Raw genomic sequence first — 25,481 nt, 5'->3', positions numbered from 1 at the left:
CACTTTTTCTCTTTTTTCAGTTGAGCACTATATCAATTTTTAGGTTTTCGTGACCCGTGAAACGAGCTTTGGGTCAGTGACTTAGGCAAGACGACCTTAAGGCACCAGATACAAAGTATCCTTTAGACTTAATTGCTCGAGTCACTAGACCTTAGATTTTTATAGTTACATATAGTTCTTTTCCTGTCATATGCAATCTCTTAGTTTCTCTATTAGATCCATGCAGTGTTATTAAAAACGCACCTCAAGGCGCAAAAAGCACGCCTCGCCTCAAGGCGAGGGGCTTTGTGCCTTGAGGCACAGGCATAAGGCGCAATACCCTTGAGGCGTGCGCCTCATAGGCCTTGAGGCGCACGCCTTGAGGCGAGGCGCCCCTCGGACTGAGGCGCACACGCATCGATTTATTTGGTCAAATGAGGGTCAAAACCTTCATTCGACCAAAAAAATAGGGCTTAAACAAAGCCCTACCGACCCCTTTATGTGTTTTTATTTTTTTCTCACCTCCTATCTCCCTCTGCCTCTCATCTCCCTCTCATTTTCGTGCACGACAGCAGGACCACCATCGCCGGCGATCTCCTTCTAGCAACAACAGCAGCCCCAAACGCCGTTAAGGTAGGATCTCTGTATAGTCTTTTTCCTCGTGTTCACACATAATGCATTTGCTGGCCACATGAATGTCTCTCTTTTTAAGGTTAAACTGGGTTGTCAAGAGAGACCAACCATGAAAACGTGTGAGCTGTAGGGGAAGTTTCAGCACTTAATAAGGCATGTTTGGAAACCACTCCATGCCTGGCTTTAGAAGCACATGATACAGGGAGAAAACTGAAAAATGGACAAGCATTCAGTTTTCGTGGTGAAGAAATCCGTGACAAGCAAATAAGAATAGGGAGCCTGTGGGCGAAGCAAAGTGTTGTTTTCACTATAACATGAGTTGCACTGAAAAGTCTCGTCAATATGCAATTTGTGGAACAAGTTAGGTGCTTTAAAAGCTTTGGATTTTTTGCAGTTTTATCGTGGCTACGCTAGTGTGTCTGTCATCAACTACTGGTTGCTTTTTTTCTTGGAAGTTTTTATTTATACAGACCCACCTTTTATCTGATGTTTTAAAAAGAGGCATGCTTTTGAAAACACATTTCAAGACAACTTTCCACTGGAACTGTCAAACAGAAAGCTGAAATTAATTAATGGTTAAAATCCATACAAAATATCACTTTTAAACTTTTGTTTAAAAAAAAGTGTTCTGCATATTTTTACTATGCAGTTTAGTAATTTTATTATCTCATCATCTCATGGTTAATCTGTGTTAGTCTTCCTTCTTGTGCCTGCTATCTGTATGGTGTCGTATTATTCATGAGGTCTAGGGTTCGAAAGCTGGTACGAGATGGAGAAGATGAGCAGAAGTTCCCTGCATAACCGCGAATAGATTTTTTTTTTCTTTTTTTGGATTAGCAAGCTGGGGTAGGAAACCAGTTTTGTGGTTTATCCTTCCAGCAAGCGTCAGAATCGCATATCCAATGACCTCCGAGTTTCTCTAGTTGCACCGGTATGAAGATGCAGTCCTTGAGAGTCACACACAATGGAAACCATCTAAGCCATGGAAGAAACTAACAGTTTCATTATCAATGAATTCCTTGGCAGCCATTCCCCCCATAGCTTTTCTCATGCTAAAAACGCAATCCCGTCAAGACTTAGATATTGATGATGACGAGACACAAGAAGAGCCTAGGCCCTAATTCATATCATATAGCTATGAACATTTATATGTTTTTTTAGGTCTTTTAATTGCAATTGTGAATGTGAACACTGTCATTTTGAAGAGTTTTGGACAAATATATTAACATTTGGTTGTTAATGCTAACATGCATTTTCTAATTATGACATTGTATTGTTAATGCTAAGATGCATTTCGTTGTTAATGCTAATTTTTAATTTAATGAATGCCCATGTTTTATTTTTTAGATACTTATATAGATCAAGTTGTTGCATTAATGTTACTTTTACTAGTTAATCTCATATTTTTTTCAGTATTTATTTGAGATTTTTTATTTTCTGTTGGTTGTTGCTTCATCAATAAAGATTTTTTTATTTTTTTATAATTTTAGATATTTTTTATAGTTTAAAAAAAAAACTTTGAGGCTCACGCTTTACGCCTCGCCTCAGATTTTGGTGGAGCGCCTCGCTACTCCTCAACGCTTTTCACAACACTGGTTAAATGTTAAAAATGAGTTCCTTCATGGAGTCTTGAAAAAAGACTACATGGAGCAACTGATGCAATACTACCAACATGATGCTTCTAGATATTTATGTAAACTTGAATGCTCAATTTATGTCCTAAAGAAGGCTTCTTGCACATGGTTACAGAGTTTTAGTTATGCTCTGAGAGGTGGGGGATTTACAAGATCATTAGTTGACAATTCTTTATTTGTCCTTCATGGGTGAAAAGTTATGGTGATAATTCTACTTTATGTAAATGATATTATCAGTACTGGTAGCTGTAAAGAGCTGATTGGTGATGTTATTAACTTATTTCATTGAATGATTTAAGATGAAAGATTTGGAGCAGTTGGGATACTTTCTTCGTATTGAAATTGATGAAAGGAAAGATATCTTGAATTTAAGTTAACATTGGGAGCAAATCTATTGTTTCATGATAGGTCTAAGCACATTGACATAAACTATGATTTTGTTCATGAGAAGTTCGAATCTGAGGAGATCAAGACTGAATTTGTGAATGGTGAAAATATGATTGCTATTATTCTTACAAAAGGATTAACTAGAAATAGGTTTATTTTTCTTAATAACAAGTTGGACATGAAGAAACAAGATGTACTACTTGTGGGAGAAATATTAGTCGGCATTCACTGCTATTACTGCATTACCATTATTGAATTACTCTTTACTGTATTACTATTTGTTATCTATATTTGTAATTCTGATAGTTTTTTTCATGCACATATAGTGGCAGTTGTAGCGATCTTTATCATCTTTTTGTAGCTGTCCTTTATATTATTTCTCTATAAATGATACTCATGTGTTTGCCCCTCAGAAGAGCTAATAGGATCAGGTTCCTTCTTCTACCAGCTGTTTCATGTCTTTAACCAATTTATGAATATCAACCCCTGACCTTAACAAAATCTTTAAGGCAATGGTTGTTGTCATCCTTACTTTTTGTATTGTTGCCATCTATTTATTTACACCTAAATTTGCAGAAATTGTGTTCATTGCTACTGGATCATGTTGACTGTTGTAGATTCTGATGCTGTCAATTGTCGCAACCTTGTGCTTTTACACAGTGGTCATGCTTATTGTGAATCCCATGGATTTTGAGTACTCAGTCATTCCAAAAACATCTTGTTATGTTTCTCTTGCCCACTTTTGGCAGTTATTTCCTAATTGCCAATCTATTCAGCCCCTGCTCACCAACTCTATGTTGTTTGCAGGAAAGGACTGAGGCAGAAAACCTATTTGCTTCTGCTGAAGTGCAAGAATACATAAAAAAGGAATCTGCAAAGACATTCACCCCAGGGGAGGTTCCACCAGCTGTCTCGGAGGTTTTGGAAGAACAGCCTTCCAAAGCTCTTGGTCCAACGCCAGAGCAAATTATTGCCATCAAGGTACCGTTTAGCAGTGAATGCCACACACAGACACCCCCTACATTACCTGGACACTGGTACAAGCATGAGTGTTGGGGTACCCAAGTGTTGGGCCTTAAAAAGTTAGATAAGCAATGTGTGTGTGTGTAGAGAGAGAGAGAGAGAGAGAGAGAGAGAGAGAGAGAGAGAGAGAGAGAGAGAGAGAGAGAGCTTCATGGCCCAGGAATAGTAACTTGCATGATAAAGGGAAAAGTGGGTACGGGGTAGAGTTCAGATGGAAAATGCCAAGAATGCCAAGGTTCATTTAGAAAATAATAATGCCAAGAGAACTTAGTGTTGCAGGTTGACATTGTTTATGATATAATTGATACTTGAAAAGGAAAAAAGCTTGTCTACAACGTATTGGGCCCTTGAGCTTCAAGTGTTCATACACTATACATGGAGTTCCTCACATTTGACAGTGTCCAATGTGTTTAACATAGTCACACTTTAGAATTTGAAAATAGCCATCTCAAGGAGTATAGATGCCAGACATGACCGGATGAAGATAAGCTGGGCCTCTCGCAGTGTACGGGTACCTTAGAGGCTTAGACACACACACACACACACTTTTAAGGTATGTAGAACTGGTCTATAGTCTGCCAGATACATATCTGTGAACTTTTGCTGATGATGGTACTATTTGATGATCTATGCTCATAGTATGATATGCTGATTCATCCAGGCTGCTATTGTAAATTCTCAAACGCTTGAAGAGGTCGCAAGACTTGAAAAGGTGATCCTTAATATCTCTTTTTTGGAGTTATACTTTTTGTACTTCTAGCTGATAGTGTTTCTATCTTTCTAATTATCAAAGTTAATCCTTGGGCATTTTATTCTTTTAAATTCTCCCCCACCCTGAAACATGGGCTAAGAATGGTGGTACAACCTATTGACTGATCTTCCAAGTTGTGAACAGGCATTGAAGTCTGGACAACTTCCCACAGATCTGAAGATCATGGACAATACAAAGAGCAAATCTGCTACAAGTACAGAATCAAGTGGCAAAATGGATATCGATGATCGGAATGTTGTTAATGATGTTCCAAAAGATGCTGAAGGCACACACGAGGATGATCAATCTGTTCCAATTGAGGAGGTATTTCTGACATTAACATTTATCCAAGTTCTTAATGTTTATGATATTAAATCACAGTTATGTGTTACTTTTCTCCTTTTGGTTACTAACTGTGATTGTACTTTTTTTACATGTAGTTCTTGAATATCTTGTTTAGTACTGTAACTTGTTTGGTGTGCATTTTTAGATTATGTTATAAAAAATTCACTTCAAAGGTTTATGGTTCTCCTCGCATTCTCATTTGGTGGCATATTTTTAGAAAATTGAGTGGCACAGCTGCAAAACTAGACACTTATTGAACCTGAAGATAAAGATAGACTAGAAAACCTTTACTGTGAACTAGTGTATGCTAATGCAGAAAAATGACTAAAGAATGATCATGGTGATCCTCATGTCCATACACAAAACTGTTTATTATCTTCCAGTGACTATGGAGTGCATCATAGATCATTGAGAGCTTGCAAGAAAAATCCTCTTATTGACGGCTATGGTGCTCCTTAGTTAAATTTGAATCTTCTCCTAGGATAAGATATAAAGGCAGTGAAGTGAAACTCAGTCCAATCTGGTACTTATGTCTAATATGATAATTCTTGGTCACGCAAAAAACAGTGCTATTCATTTTAGATTTTCTTATTTAATTGGAAAAGATGCATATAGATTATTAGTGAAATGTCATTGTAGCTAATTCCCATCTGAAACAGAGAATTATGCAAGAGACGATCTTGTATCTTTTTTTGTAATATGTGGTGCTATCATTTTCATGTGTTGCTTGTCCTATTAAATAAGGGTTGAAGATATGGAAACTAGTTGGCCATTGGTGGACTTTGATTGGAAACTGTATTTTGAGCTCAGGATTTGTTTATTTGTATTCTGAAGAATATATGTTCTATACACTTTAGTCTCTGATTTTCACAAAAGAATTATTTATCAAGTAACTCAAAACAGATTCTTGTTATTTACAGCATAAGCTTCCACTCTCTACTTCATATGATCTCTCCTGAGTGGTTTCTTAGCCTTGATAATTTTCGGGTACAGTTCTCTCTGTCCCAAGAAAATCTTGTGCAATCAAATAGTGATATGATTGGTTTGTAACAACATTATTTTGTGACATAAGCTGCATCATTGTTTAACTTATGATTTAGATGCTTCTTATCATCTATTGTATTTAGTTGGCATTGGATGTTTAGACACTTGTAGGCAGTTTGTTGTCATATTTTTTGTTTTATAAACAGGTTTTGCATGCTATTCTCTTACCCAGAAAGTTGTGCAACTCAACTTGTATTGTTTTACATTGATTAAAATTTTGCAGATTTCTTTATGTGCATGACATGCTTTTCTGACACCCTTGGTTTTCATTCCGTCTTGACTCTGTCATGGAAATGGTACAGTAATACCTTGCCGCTAATGTTGAATGGCAATTTCAGGACTAGGGAAGGGTATTATGGAGGTGCTTCAGGTGTTTCTTTTGTTTTGCGTGAATCGTCAATCATCAAGAACTATGAAAGGGTTCATTTTTCAACGTGGATATGCATCATAGGGACCCAACCAATTCAGCAGTTGATGCCCTAGGAAACTTGAACTTGATTTCATCGGGTACATTGCCTTTGTCGAGTAGTTGATGCCCTAGCAGTTGAAATGTCGAGTACAGTCAAAATGAGCCAACGGCGATTACAGGTTCAGAAAGATCCTGCACATCATTGCCTTTGTCAAAGTATTTTTAATTTTGTTGGCATTCTGAACGCTGGTTTTGCAATTATCCTCAGTGAGCATCTGACTCATAGCTTATTCTTCTTTCTAGTTGTCAGCGGAATGGGGACATAATTGGGTTTAATTACTTGACGTTGGGACAATGTTTACACTTTGAAAACGTCTTTATGCTACTTGGTGCATGACAGGGCTCTGTGATGAAAGATGGTTTTTTCTTTAATATGCCCATTCACCCGTTTGGTTTGCGGAAGTGAAAACTGGCTCCATTTGTTGATAGTTCTTATTTGGACCGTCAACCCGCGTGCCAATGAAAATAACGATTTGGCATTCTTGACTCCTTTGAGAATACTATGCACGAGTAGAGGTTACGAAGGTTCAAGTTTGTCATAGCATAAACAATGTTGTAATGGGTGCAAATCTTAACTGGATGGATGGGGTTATGGTCTTAATTTGATCAACGCCTTCTGTTCAACAAAGTGGAGACTAGATATGCATCTGAATTTACTTAATAGGCGTGAGGAGAAGCTAATTATTAGAATAAAGAAAACAAAAGGAATGCCCATGCTAATTTATCGTTTGAGGGTTAAAATCAAAAGGCAATTTTGATGGGCTGATGCATTATGGATGACATTTACCATAGTAACAAATTTCATTAGCTTTATGGATTTGTCACCGTTCACACATTTTGCATAGTGCCACAAGTACTTCAAAATGTGCTTTACAAATGTGGTGACGGTGGAATACGATTTATCCCGCTTGGCTTTTAAATCTTTAGCCGAGGAAAGGAGGGCCATCTCTAGTGCTTTCATTTTCGATGTGATAAAGAATGTAATTTGGTCTTTTTCAAATGGCAAAAGTTCAGGATGTGATGGGCGATCTACTTCAAATGATAATGGATTTTTACCATTGCGCAAAGGTCCCGGAACTCATAACTTAAATCAACACTTGTTTTTATTTCTAAGGATCCCCAAGCCGATGAGATTGAAAGGTTTATTACTACCTCTTTGGTAGGTTCAACTTTTAAAATATCTTCAAGATTTTGGCAACAAGAAACAAGGGTGCAATTGGACAACTCATTTTAGAATTTAAAGTGCCTCATTCTCGTTAGGCGGCTTCTCGATGCATGTGTTTTGACACATGAAACTGTTCACTCCATCAAACATTCAGGTACAAAGTTCTTTATCTTGAAAATTGACTTCGAAAAAGCTTTCAATTCACTTAATTGGAGGTTCATATCTTATTGTATAAAAATATAGGTTTTGGTGAGAAGTGGGGGCAATGGGTGGATGAATTACTTTCTGCAACCTCAATTGCGGTAACAATCAATGAAAAAATTAGTTCTTTTTTTTAAACCCAAAAAGCGGTTGCAGCAAGGAGACCCAAAAATGACTTTGGAAGCACTCTCGGTAATGATTTTAGAGGAAGGTATTTTTCAGGGATGTAAGGTGTCATAATCAGTTACTGTATCACACCCCTTTAAGGATGACTTGATTTTTAGAGAAGCAACAGATGAAAATATATGGGCCCTTTAGGTGATCTTTAAATGTTTTTCGGGGATCTAGGGCCTACATATAAACGAAGGAAAAAGTCAAATCATTGTGTTCAACAACCAATCTGGAGCTTGCAAAGGCTTGCCTCAACAATATTTAATTGTGAAGTAGGGTCCCTACCAATGAAATATTTGGGCCTCTCACTTTATTTGGGGGTCTATAGAGAATCACATTTGGGTACGGTGGAAGATAAAATTTGCAAAAACAAATAGTCATACTCTTTTCATTTATTCTTTAGAGCGGGAATGATTAATCTTGTCACATTTTAATCTCTCCTTCGGTGATGCACTTACTATAAATGTACAAGCTGCCCAAGAAGGTTGAAAAGTGTCTCAACACCATGTTTCAAAAGTTCGGTTGAAGGAAAATCTAGAGCTCCAGTTAAGTGGTCGATAATCTCACAACCTTTGTGTGTAGGGGGCTTGGGGGTACACAATTTGGGAAGATTTAACATTGCTCTCTTGTCCAAATGGCTACGAAGGTTACGTAGATGGGAGGGCAAACTAAGCACAGTTTTCTTGAAAAAATATGACTTGGTTGGCTGGCGTTGGAGTTGGTCCGATAATCATAAATGAAAGAAAAGATCCAGTATTTGGAAAGGATGGGTGGTGGCATTGGATCAATTCATCAGGGCAGCGGGTTTACCTCTCTGAGCATCCCTCATGGGTTGGATGCTACTTCATGATAAGGTTAATGCAGAAATTCTACTCAAAATCCGTGGTTTTCACCTTGCTAGTCGATGCTTACTTTGTTATTGCGAAGAAGAATCATCTCACCACCTCTTTTGGAATTGCATTTGCATGTGCTCCCTATTGTATCAAATATAAGGATCATTTTTCAGAGTGGTACAAGATATCATTTCCTAAGGGGGGCTTTCATTGCAGTCTATATGCACTCTAAAGGCTGCCATTGGAAGTGTGTTTGACGTGTTTGGATTTTGACAGCATGAAGGCTAATTTGGGTCGAGAGGAATCAACAGAAAGGCTTGCAGTCTTAATAACATTCTATACCAGCAAAAATGGGAGGTCAAGGACATAGTGAGATGCAAATGGCCAGATTGTTTGGTCGACAGGCTAGGGGGGATTTGGTCGTGCTCTCGATGTTGTCTTAGGAACAATCCTGGTACAAACTGAATGGGTTGAGGTGGGGTATGATATGGGCTATCTTGGCTGGGACGCTGGTCCTTTATTTGACGCTCATTGCAGCAACTGGAGGCAGCCTAGGATTTGCTATATTCTGGTCTTTCACGGTGTCTAAAGGGTTATTCGTATAGCAGTAAGCATGCAGGGAGGGAAACATGTTTTTGTTGATGGCCCAATGGGTGGGGTCAGAGGCAATGATGTAGTTGTTGTTGTTTCGATCGGGGTTTTATTCATGGGTGCATGTAATGTGTCCTCGACCCACGAAGCAGGTTATATGTCCCCACCCCTTGGGCCATCAACAAAAATACGTGTTTTTGTTGAAGGCCAAACATTACAACGATATATTCTTATGAAGGCTAAATTTCTACAACGATTTGTATGTTGGAATGCAACAATGAATTATACATTTAATGCAGTAGCGATTTGTACATTTGATGCAACAACGATTTATATGTTTGAAGCATTAGCGATGTGTATTTATGATTTATGAAGTTACCATGATTTATACTTAAGTTTGCTAAATCGTACAACAATGTTTACTTATGAAGTTCAAACGTTACAACGATATGTACTTATGAAGGTTGCAATTTCTACAATGATTTGTAAGTTTGAAGCAACAACAATTTATACATTTAAAGCAGTAGCGATGTGTATTTATGAAGTTACCTTGATTTGTACTTAAGTTTGCTAAATCTTACAATGATGTTTACTTATGAAGCCAAATATTGCAATGATTTGTAATGTTGGTGGTTGTTTAATGAATATGATAATTTGTAATAATATATACTTGGGGAGGCAGTTGTAACATATAATGATGTAGTTAAATTTATGTGTTGTGCAAGTTAGCAATGACTAAAGTTCGTAAGACAAGAAAGCCCACACCGTTCGATGGGATGACTATTGGAGAAATTATCTGTCAGTCCCATATACATGAGCGTTATGAAAGGTAGCAAAATATAATAAAAATTGAGAATCATAAAGACATGGACAAAGTGTTGAAATTATATAATGTAGAGCATTATCCATCAGATATTGAGGCTGAAGAGCAATGGAAGAAGGATGAGGAAGAACTAAAGATGAAGAAGAAGAAGAAAGATGACGAAGAAAAGGAAAAGCAAAGGAAGGAGGAGGAGAATGAAAAGCAAAGGAAGAAAAAACAAATGAAGGAGGAGGAGGAGTGGAAAAGACAAAGGAAGAAGGAGGAGGATAATGAAAAGCAAATGAAAAAAGACAAATGAAGAAAGAGGAGGAGAGGGAAAGGCAAAGAAAGAATAAGGAGGAGGAAGTGAAGGAAAGGCAGTTGAAAAAGAAGAAGGAGAAGGAGGAAGTGAAGGAAAGGCAGTTGAAAAAGAAGGAGGAAGAGAAGCATCAGGATGAAGAAGAGAAAGAAAGGCAAAGAAAGAAGCACCAGGATGAGGAAGAGAAGGAAATGCAAAGGAAGGAGAAGAAGGACAAGGAAGAAAAGAAAAGGCAAAAGAAAGAGAAGGAAGATGAGAAAGAGAATAAAAGGCAAAGGAAGGAGAAAGATGACAATGAAGAGAAGGAAAGACAAAGTAAGGAGAATGAGGATAATGAAGATAAGGAAAGAGAAAGGAAGAAGCCGAAGGAGGAAGAGAAGGAAAGAAAAAGGAAAAAATAGGAGGAAGAGAAGGAAAGGAAAAGGAAAAAATAGGAGGAAGAGAAGGAAAGGAAAAGGAAGGAAGAAGTAGAAAAGCACAGGAGGGAGGCAAAGGAGCGAAGGAAGGAAGAAGTAGAAAAGCAGAGGAGGGAGGCATCAGAGCGAAGGAGCAATAAGAAAGGCAGAGGAGGAGAGGAGAATGAATGAGAAACAAGAAAGGCAGAGGAGGGAGGAGGAGGAGGAGCGAATGATGGAGCAACAAGAAAGGCAGAGGATGAAGGGAGGGGATGAAGATGAGAAAAGTGTGATCAAGGTATGTAAATCACTCATATTTGTCATAATTTACTGTGATAGGTATTATTATGTATAGTGATTACTGTGATAGCAATTACTATGTATAGCGGTTAATGTGATAACGATTACTATGCATAGTGATTCCTGTGATAGCGATTACTATATATAGAGACTACTGTAACCTACGTATAACAATTAGCGTAATAGCGATTATATAATGATTTACTGTGATATGTATTATTATGTATAATGATTACTGTGATAACGATTACTATGTATAGTGATTACTATACACAACGATTATTGTGACCTATGTATAACGATTAGTATGTATAGTGATTACTTTGATATTGATTATTGCATATACAATTACAGTGATAGCGGGTATGTAACGATTATTATATATAGCGATTACTATGTACAACGATGTCTAAAAGTACAAATGAGACTAATTTTGATTTGATGCAAATAATATGCTATTTTGTGTTACAAGGAGGTCAGAAGAGAAGTATAACACAAGGTGAAAAGCTTAGAGGGCGAAGTCAGTGGCCTGTAGTTCTGTCGTGGTATGAACTGAGTGAATATCAGAAGAACTGATTACGAAATATGCACTTCAGTGGCCTTTTGGACCAACATTATTTTGAAATGTACTAGAACACCATGATCCACCTAGTCAATAAGTGAAATCATAAGATGAACTTATTCCAGTTTGATTGTTTTAAGATCATCATGACCCTAAAAGATGTGGCACAAATTATGAGTCTTAAGTGTCATAGAATTGTTGTCCTAGCACGGGATTCAAACTATAACGCAAGAGACAAGTGCACGATCTTTCTAGGAATGTCGATGGAGGACTCGGGTCAATGTATTTCTGGTGAAAGCAATTCCACATCGATGAAAGTTTCTTCTTTTCATAATAAATAGAAAGGTCAATTCGTACATGTGCATCTAAAAGAGCTGACCAAGAATTGCGTGACTTCCTTCTTTATTGTTTTGGACTTACTTTATTTTCAGATTTGTCTGGTTCGGGATTAAGTTACCTGTGACTACAGTTGTTGGAAGATTTAGATGAAGTCAACAAGTATGCATGGGGGGGTATTGCTATGCTCGCACACTTGTACAGTCAACTTTATCATGCAAGTAAGGGTATAAAAATCGGTAGAGGGTTTTGGCCATTTGTCCAGGTAATTGTTTATTATATATTTGGTAGTTGTAGACTAAGATTGTTGAAGGTTATAGTCTTACTAATATATCATTTTTGTAGGCCTGGGCGTGGGAGCATATTGTCGCCTTGCGTTCTCAGTGTGACTGCGATTTGTGGTTTTCTCAAGATCGACCGGTGGGCTACAATAAATGTCAAGAAGGATAATGCTAAGTTAATTTTAGATTGTCTGCAATTAAATGAGGTAAATGGTTTAAAATTGTTTACAATCATTTCAGCATGTATCATTCATTAGTATAAATTGTTGAAATGTTTAGCATTCTTAAGTAATCATCACTACAAGATTTTGTCTTTGTTAGTACAAATCGTTATCGCATTAGCATTTAGCATTCATTAGTATAAATTATTCTAATATTTAATATTCTAAAGTAATGATCATTGTAAAATTTTGTATTCCTTAGTACAAATCGTTATCGCTTTAGCATTAACTTTTATTAGTGTAAATCTTTGAAATGCTTAGCATTCTTAAGTAATCATCACTGCAGGATTTTGTCTTTGTTAGTATAGATCGTTATCACATTAGCATTTAGCATTCATTAGTATAAATCATTCTAATGTTTAACATTATTAAGTAATGATCATTGCAGGATTTTGTATTCTTTAGTATAAATCGTTATCACTTTAGCATTTAACTTTCATTAGTGTAAATCATTGTAATCTTTAGCATTCTTAAGTAATGATCATTGCAGAATTTTATCTTCATTAGTACAAACATTATCGTTTTAGCATTTACCATTCATTATTGTAAATCATTGTAATATATAGTATTCATTAGTGTAAATCATTTTAATATAAAGCACTCATTAATAACAATTGTTGTGATATATTTAGCACTTGTCATTATAATTTATTTTAATATTTAGCATTCATTAGCATGAATAATTATGTCTACACCTAAACCATAATATCTAATGTACAAGTTGTGTGAAGACCATATGGAGATGGGGAAGATGAAAGCCAAGAGGTTGTTGTTGAGGCTGTGAGACTGTTTGGCTGCGATATTTGGTTGTTTAGCAAATCTGAAGTTGAGTTGCAAATGGTAGTCGAGTTCTCCTACAAGCTGACTTGGGACAGTCTACCTCAAAGCTGCCTGCAGAAGTGAGAAGGAAGATGAATAGTGGTGGGGCTAGGAACGTGAATTTGCACAAACACTTCAGGAAACAATTGGATAGCTAGAACAAATGAGGTGTTCATGCCATAGCATATGATTATAAAGAACGACAATATGACCCAACTATTTTAAAAAATATTGAGAACCCATGCGTCAAAATCTGAACATTATGAAGAAGCAATGTGAAATTATTGGGAACCCATGCGTCCCTCCCGTCCCCGAGCATGTTGTCTCTTAGCATAGAAAAAATGTCTACCGTGTCTCTTTGGCTAGAACAATGATTCTCTCAGCTGTAATACACGATGAGGAGTGAACACAGCTCACAAAAAAGAAGGTAGTCTCTGCCACAAGGATAGAGATGTTGGAGAGGGAGAATGAGGAGTTGCGAAAGCAAGTGCAGAATTTGGGGAGACAAATGCGGTCACATTATGGTATACAGGTAGAGATGATTACCAGTGGTTTTAATAAGATCGGGGAAATCAAGAGACCACCGAGGAAAGAGAGTCCACTAAGAAAAAAAAAAGAGACAATTTGTATGTCAGAGTCCATCTGAGTCATCAAGTGCCACTGAATAAACATTATAGGATTTTTGTATCCCGATAATTATTTTTTGTAATTCTATAATTCTTTATTGTAATTCTATAATTCTTTTCTGTAATGTGACATTCTATAAATATATAATTCCTTTTTTAATAAGTGTAACACACAAGTACCACTGAACAAATCGTTGTAATGTTTGGCCTTCATAAAAAAAATTGAAGAAGCATTTAGCGTTGTGTACTGCGAAAATTATAATTTGCTTTTACAAGTTGTCTTCCTATCGCGATTTACACAATGATAGATAAAAGGCTGAAATGATTTATACATATGAAGGCTACGTGCTATCACAATTTGCTTAATATCGATTGGCTTACAACTAGTTATAATTCTTTGTTGTAACATAACATTCAATAATTATATAGTTCTTTCTATAAGAGATCACAAATTTTTTTTTTATAGAAGTGTTTTATCATGATCTGTACAACCACGGAAATAAAGCAGAAATGATTTAGCCTATTGTGAATTGCGTTTATGTGCTTTGTCTATGTGAACGATATGTCCTATATCAATTTACACAATGATTGATTCATAAAAGAAGGAAAGAAAAAATAATAAACAAATCAACACGATGTTTAGACTTAGTAAAGTACAAATTGAGGTAACTTCAATGATACATCATGACCAATGGTTTGGCTTAGATACAATACATGACCATCATCATCAAAGAAAATAGACATCATCATCATCATCACCCCCATGTCCAAATAGTGATATAGTTCGAATGCCTGAAATCCAGCTTGCTAGTGCAAAAAGCTTCAAGGCAGAGGTGACGAAGTTGGAGAAGGTATGGATCCCAATAGGCAATGAAAATGCAGCTCGCATGACTGTAGCATATTTGTCATGAAGTATATCGAAGATTAGGCAGATATTTTTCCAACTGCAAAGGATGGTTTGTGAACGATAGAGGGTCCGACAGTAGGAATAGATCAAATAGATGGTCATCAACATCATTCCCTATCTATCATGCAAAATATATGTGTTTGCTCCGATATACAAGAAAGAAGAAGAAGGGAGATGAAGGCAGAGGGGAAAAAAGAAGAAGTCGTGATGCCTCAGAAAAGAGGAAGAGATGTTAAATAGATTAGGATTTTAGACCTGGATAACGAGTCGGGTTGGGTCGAGTAGGGTTTTACACAGATCTATATTAGGGTTTTACATATACTAGGGTTTTATGCATGTGTACACAAATCAACAAGATGTTTATCCTTAGTAAAGTACAAATCAAGGTAACTTTATAAATACAAATTGATTTACAACTTGATACCGATTTAAGTAACAGTTGCAAATCAATTTGTTAGATCTCTGGATTCATGCTTGATTTAATGTATAATTGATGACTTCTTTGTAATAAAATTAAGACTCCAATTTTTTAAAAATAGATTTAGGGTTTTTGAGCTTTTTAATTGATTTTGATGTTCCAAAGGCATACTTAAATGAGATATGAATGTTTACAAGTTTGTACAATATGAATTGAGTTAAGTAATGTGTATTCTTTTTGTTTAAGCATGATTACAACTGAACATAATTAGGAATATGCGAGCATTTCTAGTTTAGGCTTATGAGGGCCTGAATAAAAAAAAAAGACTTTATATAATTTGATAACTGAAAGACCAAGATATTAATTGGAGTCATATTGATTTGCTTGGTGAGAGTTTATGGGAGCGTTTATCTGGAAAGTTGGGTTTATGGCTTTAATTATATTTTGATATTTTCTATAAACTTTTCATAAATTCCATTTTGAATCATATTAGATCTGATATAAATATTTATGATAAAGATAAATGTGATTTTGATTACTTTTGGTAAGATGGGATTAAGATGTATGGATGCTATGTTTTTGAGAAAAAAAACACATACACGTATTGTGATTGAGATTTGTGAAATTATGGCAGTTTAATTATGTTATTTCATGATAAAGTGATTATGATCATGTTGGTAAATGAAAAGCATGTGAAAAATGAATATGAGCATATTAATTTTGTTGCATATTGGTCATATGTGCATATGCAAAATGATGTATATGTGATATTACTGCATATTTATTTTTGAATATTTGAAATGTTGTGATACTGTATAAATGAATTGCTAAACAACATGACATGATTCTTTATTGTGAGAATACATGTTATGCTTTGTGATGCACTATTTGGAAATGCATGCAGGATTGATAGAAATCCTCAATGTTGTATGGGCACTTGGTGTGCTTGATAAAATTAAAATAATTTACGATTCCATTAGAGGGAACAGTGAGATGGCAATGCACTATCCTAAATAGTAGTTGTATTTACCTATGGCCTAATTTATGAAGATAACACTGTGATATATTTTTGAGTATGCCGTTATAAAGGTATGTTGAACCAGAAAGACTGGTTGTATTTACCTTAGAGAGGGTAGGCGGTATGAACTCTCTGGGCTTTATTTATTTTGAGTTGCGAGGGGCAATACCTCGACGGTCTCCCAGCTCAAAGAATTTAGGAGACCAGGAATGCTACTTTTATCCTATGTGAGCATGTTCGTAGGAACTTCTGCAAAAGTAAGTGATTATGATTATCATTGTGGCCTGAAGCCATGCCCTCAGGTGAAATTCTCTCAAAACAGCCGCTACCTCTCATGGTCTGGCTCCATCCTTGGGGGATATGACTCAGGGGCTACTTGAAAAAATTAAAATACATAGCATAATAAACACTTGGATAGTCTGGTTGTTTCGGGTTAGTCCTACGTCATACCCAGGTAGGCCATGGTAATCAAGTGAAAGATAAATTACTTATTCACTTTACTTTATTGTATCTTATTTTTGTTCCTAAAAGTTTGTGAATCCATTCTCATTTATACATATCTTAATCTCATTTAGAATTGATGTTATAGATGCTTGAGATTGCATTTTATACTTGTTTATGAATTATGGATGCATGAATATCTTGTGAAATTCTTATATCTATCTTGTTGATAGCTGATGCAATACTTTAGTTATTGATGTATATTATGCAAGCTTTATGTATCGTATCTTGTATTACCTATGTGAATTTTACTGGGACTTTTCAAAGTCTCATGCTTTCAAAATAAAATATTTTTCAAGTGATATGCGATGGTTGGAGCGAGTGCAGGATACTGAAAGGGGTTGCGCACGTTGATGTTTTCGATGATCCCAAGGGCTACTTGTCTTATTTTAATTTCAACAATTTTTTTATTATTTAATCGACTATTTATTTGAACAATTGCCTTAATGGTTCGAGACTTAAATAAGACTATTTCATGTTCAACTGATTTCTCTTATTGGTATGAATTGGTAATGTTTTAAAATATAATGTGACTGAGAGATTTAACTAAAAAAACAGTTTATGAAATTTATTTCCAAAAATTAATATGTTTGGTTGTGTTTGCTCACAATAGTAATAACTTAAGGATTTTGTCATTTGCATGCTTTATTCTCAAACTTTGTTCTACGAATCTATTAAATGTTGGTGCATGCCCAAGTTGACTCCCTAGAGCTTATTTATAATGCCAATGATGAAATACTTAGATTAATAAATTCTTTTATATAATGGTTCAATCGAATTTGTTGGCGGTGGTTGCGTACTGAATTTGGTAGTAGGAGGCTAAGACACGCTCATGTTTGCGCTCAGGCGGGTTGTCTAGTACTTGGTACAGTTGAAACATGTCCGTTGGTGAGACTGTTGCATTATTACATTTTGAGAAAGAAAAAAAGAATCATCAAGATGTTAAAAAAATAATAATAATTTTCTGATATTTTTAGGTTGAAATATGTCGAACAGTTATATAATTTGGTTTGCCAACTTCTAAATTTTGATTAATATGATTATCTTTCTTTAAAAAAAAATTTATGCCTGCTTTTCAAATTATCATGCAAGTTTAAAATAAATTTAGTGCTATGATATTTATATATATGGCCTCAATATCTACTGTCCTGAGCTGATCTTTCGGAATGGAGCATGTGCAGTGCGGAGCTCTACTGAGTGAAAAATGCATCGAGTGTAGGAACACATGGTATGTGTTTGCTTGATCAGTGATGTGCGGTGGTAGCACGACATGCAATAGGCATCAATATAATTGTTAATGCATCGTTGTGTGGTGGTACATACGTGGAGCGTTGTTCGGTTAAGCAGTGTCAGCAGATCAGATGATGTTGCCTTTGGAGATTTGGTTAAGGACCTCTCAGCTTGCAAGAGATTTTCCACACTTAGCGGTTGGATGCACGAGGGTGCGTGTGGGTATGAGACATCTTGTCGATGACAAGTAGAAGTGTAAGGTTGTTGTTCAATTGGCTAAGAAAATGTAGATAAGCAAAAGATTTCTACCAGTTGTATGTTAGGCTCACAGGTGGAGCGTGACGTTTGCCTTGTGCATGCAGAGAATGCACGTTAGATTCGGCTGGATGAATTTGCACATTTAGGTATGGGAGACTCAATTAAACTTCTAGATACTCTCCCAAGATTATGGGTTAGCAGAGTGCCCACGTTGAGCAGAATGCTCGTTGTTTTGGTCCCTTAAGTTGGCATATCCTCAATGGATTGTGTGTGTAGAAAAAGTTATTGTTCGTAGCTCGTTGGTTCCTGCGAAACCGTTTTGCTGACTCTGAGAGAGAGTACAACATGTTGGCTTCGGGAGGGGAGTTCCAGCGTTGGGCCAAAGGTGCTCATGTGAGGACGAGTACCCAGAAAGACGCTTTGAAGGACCATTTTGGGGTGATACGCAAGAAGGCACATCCTACTTGAGGACTACTTCTATAAGTTGGTGTTTAAGGGAGTTGATATCCCTGTAGCATGCATTGGTGGTCGTTTTTCTCTATGAGGACCACGAAGGGCTTGGATTTGCCCTTACTGGAGTTGAAAGGCACATCAACCATGAGCATAAAGACGATAATTTCATTATGCAAGCGAGGAAGACTCGTTTGTGTGTGAGACTGCATTGGGGTCTCACGAGCAGAGAATGTTCGGTGTTGATAATGTATAAGACTGTTGTCTAAGTGATCGAAGATGTGTTAAGGAATGAGACTTGATGTGTTAAAAGTTGTGGCGATGGTGGATGTAATCCAGAACAAGTTGAATAGGATGAAGAAAAAGAGTAAATCAAAGATAAGTAAAAAGGGAAATTGGCATATCAGTGAAGACTGTGTTCTTATCTGTACCAATATTGTCGAGGACGACAATGGTTTTTGGTGGGAGAGAATGTCTCAGGCCAATATTTTGGAATGAGGCATGTGCAGTGTGGAGTTCTACTGAGTGGAAAATGCATCGAGTGTAGGAATGCGTGGTATGTATTTGCTTGATCAGTGATGTGCGGTGGTAGCACGGCATGTGATAGGCATCAATATCGTCATTAGTGCATCATTGTGTGGCAAAACAGACGTGGAGCGTTGTTCGGTTAAGCAGTGTCAGTCGATCAGAGGATGTTGCCTTTGGAGATTTGGTTAAGGACCTCTTAGCTTGAAATATGAGTCCCACACATAGTAGTTTGATGCATGGGGGTGTGTGTGGGTTAGGGCTAATTCCCCTATGTATCACATTAGGTGATTCCAACCGAGTATAGTGACTCGAGGCTAGGCGAGTGAATGCCTAGGCGCCGACGAATGAGTCTGGGTGGTGCTCTTCGCTATGGTGTTCAATCATCAATTGGTCTTCGGACTTGGGGCCACAAGGTCTTGTTTTTTAGTGGCGAGATTTTGCTATGTCGTGCGCATGAAGCTACAATACGTTTCATGGGACGTAAGGCTAAGGCAAAGTTTGTGCCTCTTTCGGAAGTGATAGCTGGTATGAGATGGCTATGCACTAAGCGGCATAGACAAAATGGAATGCGCATTTAAAAATGTATTTGATCAACTTCCGCTAGGCAGCTGTGCACGAGGTGCTGCGCAGGGCCAATGAAAATGATTCAGCATATAGAAAGGTGTTGGTATGCGGCTTTTTACCGTTAGGCAAGCTAGTTTGAGCAGCTTGGCGCATCGCAGATTTGTGAAGCATTCTATGCCCATGACAGATCGATAGAAAGACTTGCAGCGGTAAGGAAGGATGGTTTATTGAGAAAAGTAAGCCCGTGACATCTACAATGCTAAGAAATATCTGGATCTACCAAATTTTCAAATGATGGAGATAACCTCATATATAGTTTCACTTTTTCATCAACCAAAATATCCTTATTGGCATGGTTATTTGTGTTCGACTGGTATCAAACGCTACAGAAGGCATCACGAGAGAAGTGGTATAATTTGCTCAGACTGCAGTTGTTCCCTTGCGAGTTACAGTGTACAGTTGCGCTTAGAGTCTGTTTTGCTTTTGTTGAGTCTGATGTAAGCTGTCTGGTTCAGGTGAATCAATACCTCGAAGGGGCAGCCCGTATACTTGAACTGTAATAGCCTGCGGGCAAAATTGTGAATGAAGTAAATGTGTTGAGCTTTCTTTTGTTCACCGTCGTCTCATCAGCTTCAGTAATTGCCTTGCCTTTGGTGTTGCGCAAGTTTTAATAAGGCGCCATGATGTCTTGCTCACAAATTGCAACTTGTCGATGTGTTTGTCGACATCGACTTTGGAGTCCCTTCTCCAGCATGAGAACGAGCTCTGGTACCACTTGTCACGGGCTTATTCCCTTCAATGGGCCAGCGCGGCATGACGATCCTTCCTCACCGCCGCAAGCCTACTTGTCAGCTCGCTTGCCGATCGCGGAAGCTTGTAATCAAAGTGCAAGAGGGCAAGAGAGAATAGAGGGAAAGAAATTGCAATCACAAGAAGCAATCACATGGGTTCACCTCTAGGTCAAGAAGAGTTGACTGCAACTGTTAACAAGCTGGTGGAAGAGGTGACATCGCATGAAGAAGCAATTTCACGCGCATGTGAATCATTCAATGGACTGAATGATGTGGTGGCGAGCCTGCAAGAGCAGACAACCTTATTAATGGGGCAGGTCACTTCGTTGACGACTACAGTGGCTGACTTGCAGACTGAAGTAGGGGAGCTTCAGTTGAAGAACCATACGTTGCAGCGGACGGTGACCCTAAATGGCGGAAATGGTGAGAGGCCATCAATGATTGATGTGCCAAGACCCATAAAATTCAATGGTTCTCGTGACAGCAAGGCCATTGAGAATTTCTTGTTCCAAGTAAAAGACTACATGGATATCCAGAATGTGACCCTCGAAGATCTGAGGATTAAGGTTGCAGCGGCCTTACTTGATAGAGATGCTATCGCTTGGTGGAGGAGGAAGCGCAATGACATAGAGAGGGGTCAATGTGTGATAGACACCTTTGATGACTTTAAAATGGGGTTGCGCAACTACTTCATGCCAAGAAATGCGCAGAGGCAGGCTTACCAGATAATTCGTGAGCTTAAACACACTGGTTCGTTGCAAGACTATGTCAGAACGTTCCAGAAGCTTATGTTGGAGATACCTAACATGCCAGAAGACGACATGCTCAACTGGTTCATTGTGGGACTTCAGTCATGGGCACAGTCTGAAGTGAAAAGGAGTAATCCCGTATTTTGGATGATGCATATGTGGCGGCAGAGTGCTTAGTTGACACTCAGCGCAAGCCTTTCACCCCATTCACCAAAGTTGGAAGAAGCCTGACCACGGAGGCAAGAAGGATGAGCAGCGCAATGATAAAGGTGAGGCGTCGACACGCCATCAATCCGAAAAGAAACCAAACTTCACAAAGCATAACAACAACAACAAGGGTGCGGTTGTGACATGTTGGTTCTGCGGCGATAGACATATCGTCAGCCGGTGCCCAAAGCGCCTTGTAAAGAACGACGGGCAAGCCACTGCACGGGAAGAATGCAGCGATACTGAATGCAGTGACACTGATACCATGCAACCAAGGATGGGGGCCATGCGATCGATTAACGCAGCTAGAAATTGCGCAGCTAAGAACATGCAGGTCAGTAAGGAATTTATGTACGTAGAAGTCATTATGAATGAAAAGTCTACTTCAGCAATGATAGACTCCGGGGCCACACACAACTTTGTCTCACGGAAAAAGGCAGAGCGGTTGGGCTTGAAAACTGGGCCAAAGCAGAGGACTATCAAAACAGTGAACTCTGAGGCCAAGCCCATCCTTGGTGAAACAAGAGATATGGCTACTCAAGTGGGGAGTTGGGTCGCCAAAGCCAACTTCTCTATGGTGCCCCTGGACGATTTCAAGGTGATTCTGGGTATGGAGTTTCTGTGAAGCCAGAATGTTATGATGCTGCCAAAATTTAACACATTGACGATTATGGGGTCAGACCTGTCCCATACAGTGCAGTGCCTTACGCAGAAAGGCAAGTCTTCATTGTTATCGACAATGCAACTGAAGAAGGGTGTCAAGCATGGGGAGCAGACATTCTTAGTTGCAGTGCGTGCAGATGAAGGGAAGATAGAAGCAGCAGTGTCGCCGACCCTAGCCCCACTATTGGAGGAGTTTCGGGGGGTGATGCCTCCGGAATTGCCAAAGCGTCTTCCGCCAAGATGTGAGGTCGACCACAAGATTGAGTTGACCTCGGGAGCGAAGCCTCCCGCAATGGTTTCATACCGTATGGGGCCAGCTGAACTGAAGGAGTTGCGCAGGCAGCTAGACGAGATGTTGGACGCAGTCATTGTTCGTCCATCAAAAGCCCCATTTGGTACTCCAGTCCTTTTCTAAATGAAACATGATGGCTCTAAACGGTTATGTGTGGATTACCGTGCTCTGAATAAGGTCACAGTGAAGAACAAATACTCATTGTCATTGATAATGGACTTGTTCGATCAGCTAGGCAGTGCCCGTATCTTTTCCAAGCTAGATTTGTGATCGGGTTACTGGCATGTGAGGATTGCCGAAGGTGATGAGCCGAAAACAACTTGCATCACCCGCTATGGTACTTACGAATTTCTAGTAATGCCATTCGGGTTGACAAATGCTCCAGCCACGTGCACGACTTTAATGAACCAGATCTTCTACCCTTAGACAAGTTTGTGGTAGTCTATCGGGATGATATCATGATCTACAATAGTAACATGGAAGAACATGTCGGGCACTTGCGAACAGTGTTTCAGGTGCTGAAGGAGAATGACCTCTGTGTCAAACGAGAGAAGTGTCTCTTCGGGCAGGAGGAGATCAGCTTCATTGGCCACGTTGTGGGGCATGATGTGCTGCGTATGGATGGGCAGAAGATAAGGGCCATCCAAGAATGGGTTCCGCCAAGCAAAGTGCTAGAATTGCGGTCATTCCTCGGTTTGGCAAACTATTATCGGTGTTTCATTGAAGGTTATTCTCTCATTGTTGCACCCTTCACATATTTGTTAAAGAAGAATCGGGTATGACTCTGGACAGGAGTGTGCCAAGATGTCTTCGATGGCTTGAAAAAAGCCTTAGTGAGGGAGCCAGTGATATGACTGCCTGATCATTCGAGACCCTTTGAGGTCCACACTGATGCCTCAGACTTTGCCATTGGTGGAGTTATTATGCAAGATGGTCATCCGATCGCATATGAGAGTCGCAAGCTGAAAGATGCAGAGAGGCGTTACACAATGCATGAACGTGAGATGACCGTCATTGTGTATTGCCTTAGGACCTGGCGGCACTATCTTTTGGGTGCCGAGTTCGTCGTCAAGACGGACAATGTGGCCACGAGCTATTTTCAGTCGCAGAAGAAGTTGATGCCTAAACAAGCTCGATGACAGATGTTTTTGGCTGAGTTCGACTTTGCCTTGGAGTACAAGGTTGAAAAGACGAATGTTGTGGTGGATGCTCTGAGCCGTAGGGCTGAACTAACAGTTGCGCGCGCGGAGCCTTCTGAAGTACATTTGGAGGGTGCATTGTTGAGCCGCATCCGCGAGGGTACGCAGCAGGATCTGACTGCACAACACCTTGTTTCTCTGGCGCAGGCAGGGAAGACTCAGCGATTTTGGCTACCGGATGGCCTCCTCGTAACAAAAGGGGGACACATCTTTGTGCCACGGTGGGGAAGCCTTCGCCGAGAGCTACTCAAGGAGTGCCATGATACACTATGGGTCGACCATCCTCGTCAGGGGCGGACCTTAGCACTCCTTGAGTGCGGATACTATCGGCCGCAAATGAGAGACAACGTTGAGGGGTATGTGCGGACATGCCTCATCTGCCAGCAAGATAAGGGGACAAACCAGAAGGCTGTCAGTCTCCTTGAGCCTCTAGCAATTCCAGAACGTCCTTGGAATAACATCTCCATGGACTTTATTGTTAGTCTGCCGAAGGTAGAGGGCCTCAGTTCTATTTTGGTTGTGGTGGATCGTTTCTCAAAGTATGTCACATTCATCCCAGCTTCCAAGGAGTGCCTTGTAGAGAAGACTGCAGAGTTGTTCGTAAAGCATATGGTGAAGCACTGGGGCATACCAAAGAGCATTGTTAGTGACCGCGATGCTCGCTTCACGGGCAAGTTCTGGCGTGAAGTATTTCAACTACTTGACTCTGAGTTGCTGTTTTCAACAAGCTTTCATCCGCAGACAGATGGGCAGGCAGAGCACATCAACGGGATATTGGAGCAGTACCTTAGGCACTTTGTTAGTGCCAATCTGAAAAATTGGGTGAAGCGCCTTGATGTGACACAGTTTTGTTATAATCTGCAGAAGAGCGAGTCTTCAGGCCACAGTCCGTTTGAGATAGTCACGGGGCAACAGCCACTGACCCCGCACACTCTTGCCATACAAGAAAAGGGAAGGTCATCCTTCGCCTATCAGTTTGTTCACGACTGACATGAGTAAAATGAGTTGGCGAATGCATTCTTACACAAAGCGGCAAAGAGAATAAAGAAGTGAACGGACAAACACCGTCGGCCCACAAGATTCCAAGTTGGGGACCAAGTGTTGGTGAAGTTATATCCTGGTCGCACAGGCATCTTCCGCAGACGGCACCGCGGACTACTCAGAAAGTATGAGGGACCCTTCACCATCACAAAGAAGGTGGGCAAGCTGGAGTTGCCCTTAGACTTCAAGGTGCACCCGGTGTTCCACATGTGCAACCTCAAGCAGTTCCATCCAGATGATGAAGACCCAGAACGCAGTGTGCCACAACGCGCTTCCATCATGCAGAGGGCCCCGACAGCATAACGGGCCGAGAAGCACCTCAGTCAGATCCTTCGCCACAAGGTCAACTACTTGGGACAAGCAAAGAAATACTTGGTGCAGTGGGAAGAAACAATTGAACCAACGTGGGAGCCTGCATTTCGAATGAATAGCCGCTACCCGGCTGAAGTCAGGGCTTACCACGAAACAGATGCCGTCGAGGACAACACATGATTTGAAGGGGGGAGCATGTTCCCTTGCGACTTACAGTGTACAGTTGCGCTTAGAGTATGTTTTGTTTTATTGAGTTTGATGTAAGCTGCCCGGTTCAGGTGAATCAATACCCCGAAGGGGCAGCCCGTATACTTGAACTGTAATAGCCTGCGGGCAAAATTGTGAATAAAGTAAATGTGTTTAGCTTTCTTTTGTTCACCTTCGTTGTGATTACTTCTTGTGATTGCAATTTCTCTTCCTCTATTCTCTCTTGCTCTCTTGCACTCTGATTACAAGCTTTCACGAT

General features: G+C 39.2%; 1 protein-coding gene across 1 annotated transcript in view; it reads left to right on the top strand.

The window, feature by feature from the left end:
- LOC149851608 (U2 small nuclear ribonucleoprotein A'-like) overlaps nucleotides 1–6,570 on the top strand; it is a 72,043-nt gene extending 65,473 nt beyond the window's left edge. The window contains exons 5-8 of the mRNA XM_090001669.1: nucleotides 3,441–3,614; nucleotides 4,318–4,368; nucleotides 4,552–4,731; nucleotides 6,135–6,570. Of these exons, the coding sequence (XP_089857795.1) occupies nucleotides 3,441–3,614; nucleotides 4,318–4,368; nucleotides 4,552–4,731; nucleotides 6,135–6,140 (411 nt within the window). The 3' untranslated portion in view covers nucleotides 6,141–6,570. The remainder of the gene's footprint in view (nucleotides 1–3,440; nucleotides 3,615–4,317; nucleotides 4,369–4,551; nucleotides 4,732–6,134) is intronic.
- The last annotated feature ends 18,911 nt before the right edge of the window (nucleotides 6,571–25,481 follow it).

Source organism: Nuphar pumila, chromosome 1 (assembly GCF_984573655.1).
Source record: "Nuphar pumila chromosome 1, dmNupPumi1.hap1.1, whole genome shotgun sequence".
Lineage (NCBI taxonomy): Eukaryota > Viridiplantae > Streptophyta > Magnoliopsida > Nymphaeales > Nymphaeaceae > Nuphar > Nuphar pumila.
Note: the sequence above shows the minus strand (reverse complement) of the source record. Positions and strands in the feature narration are given on the sequence as shown.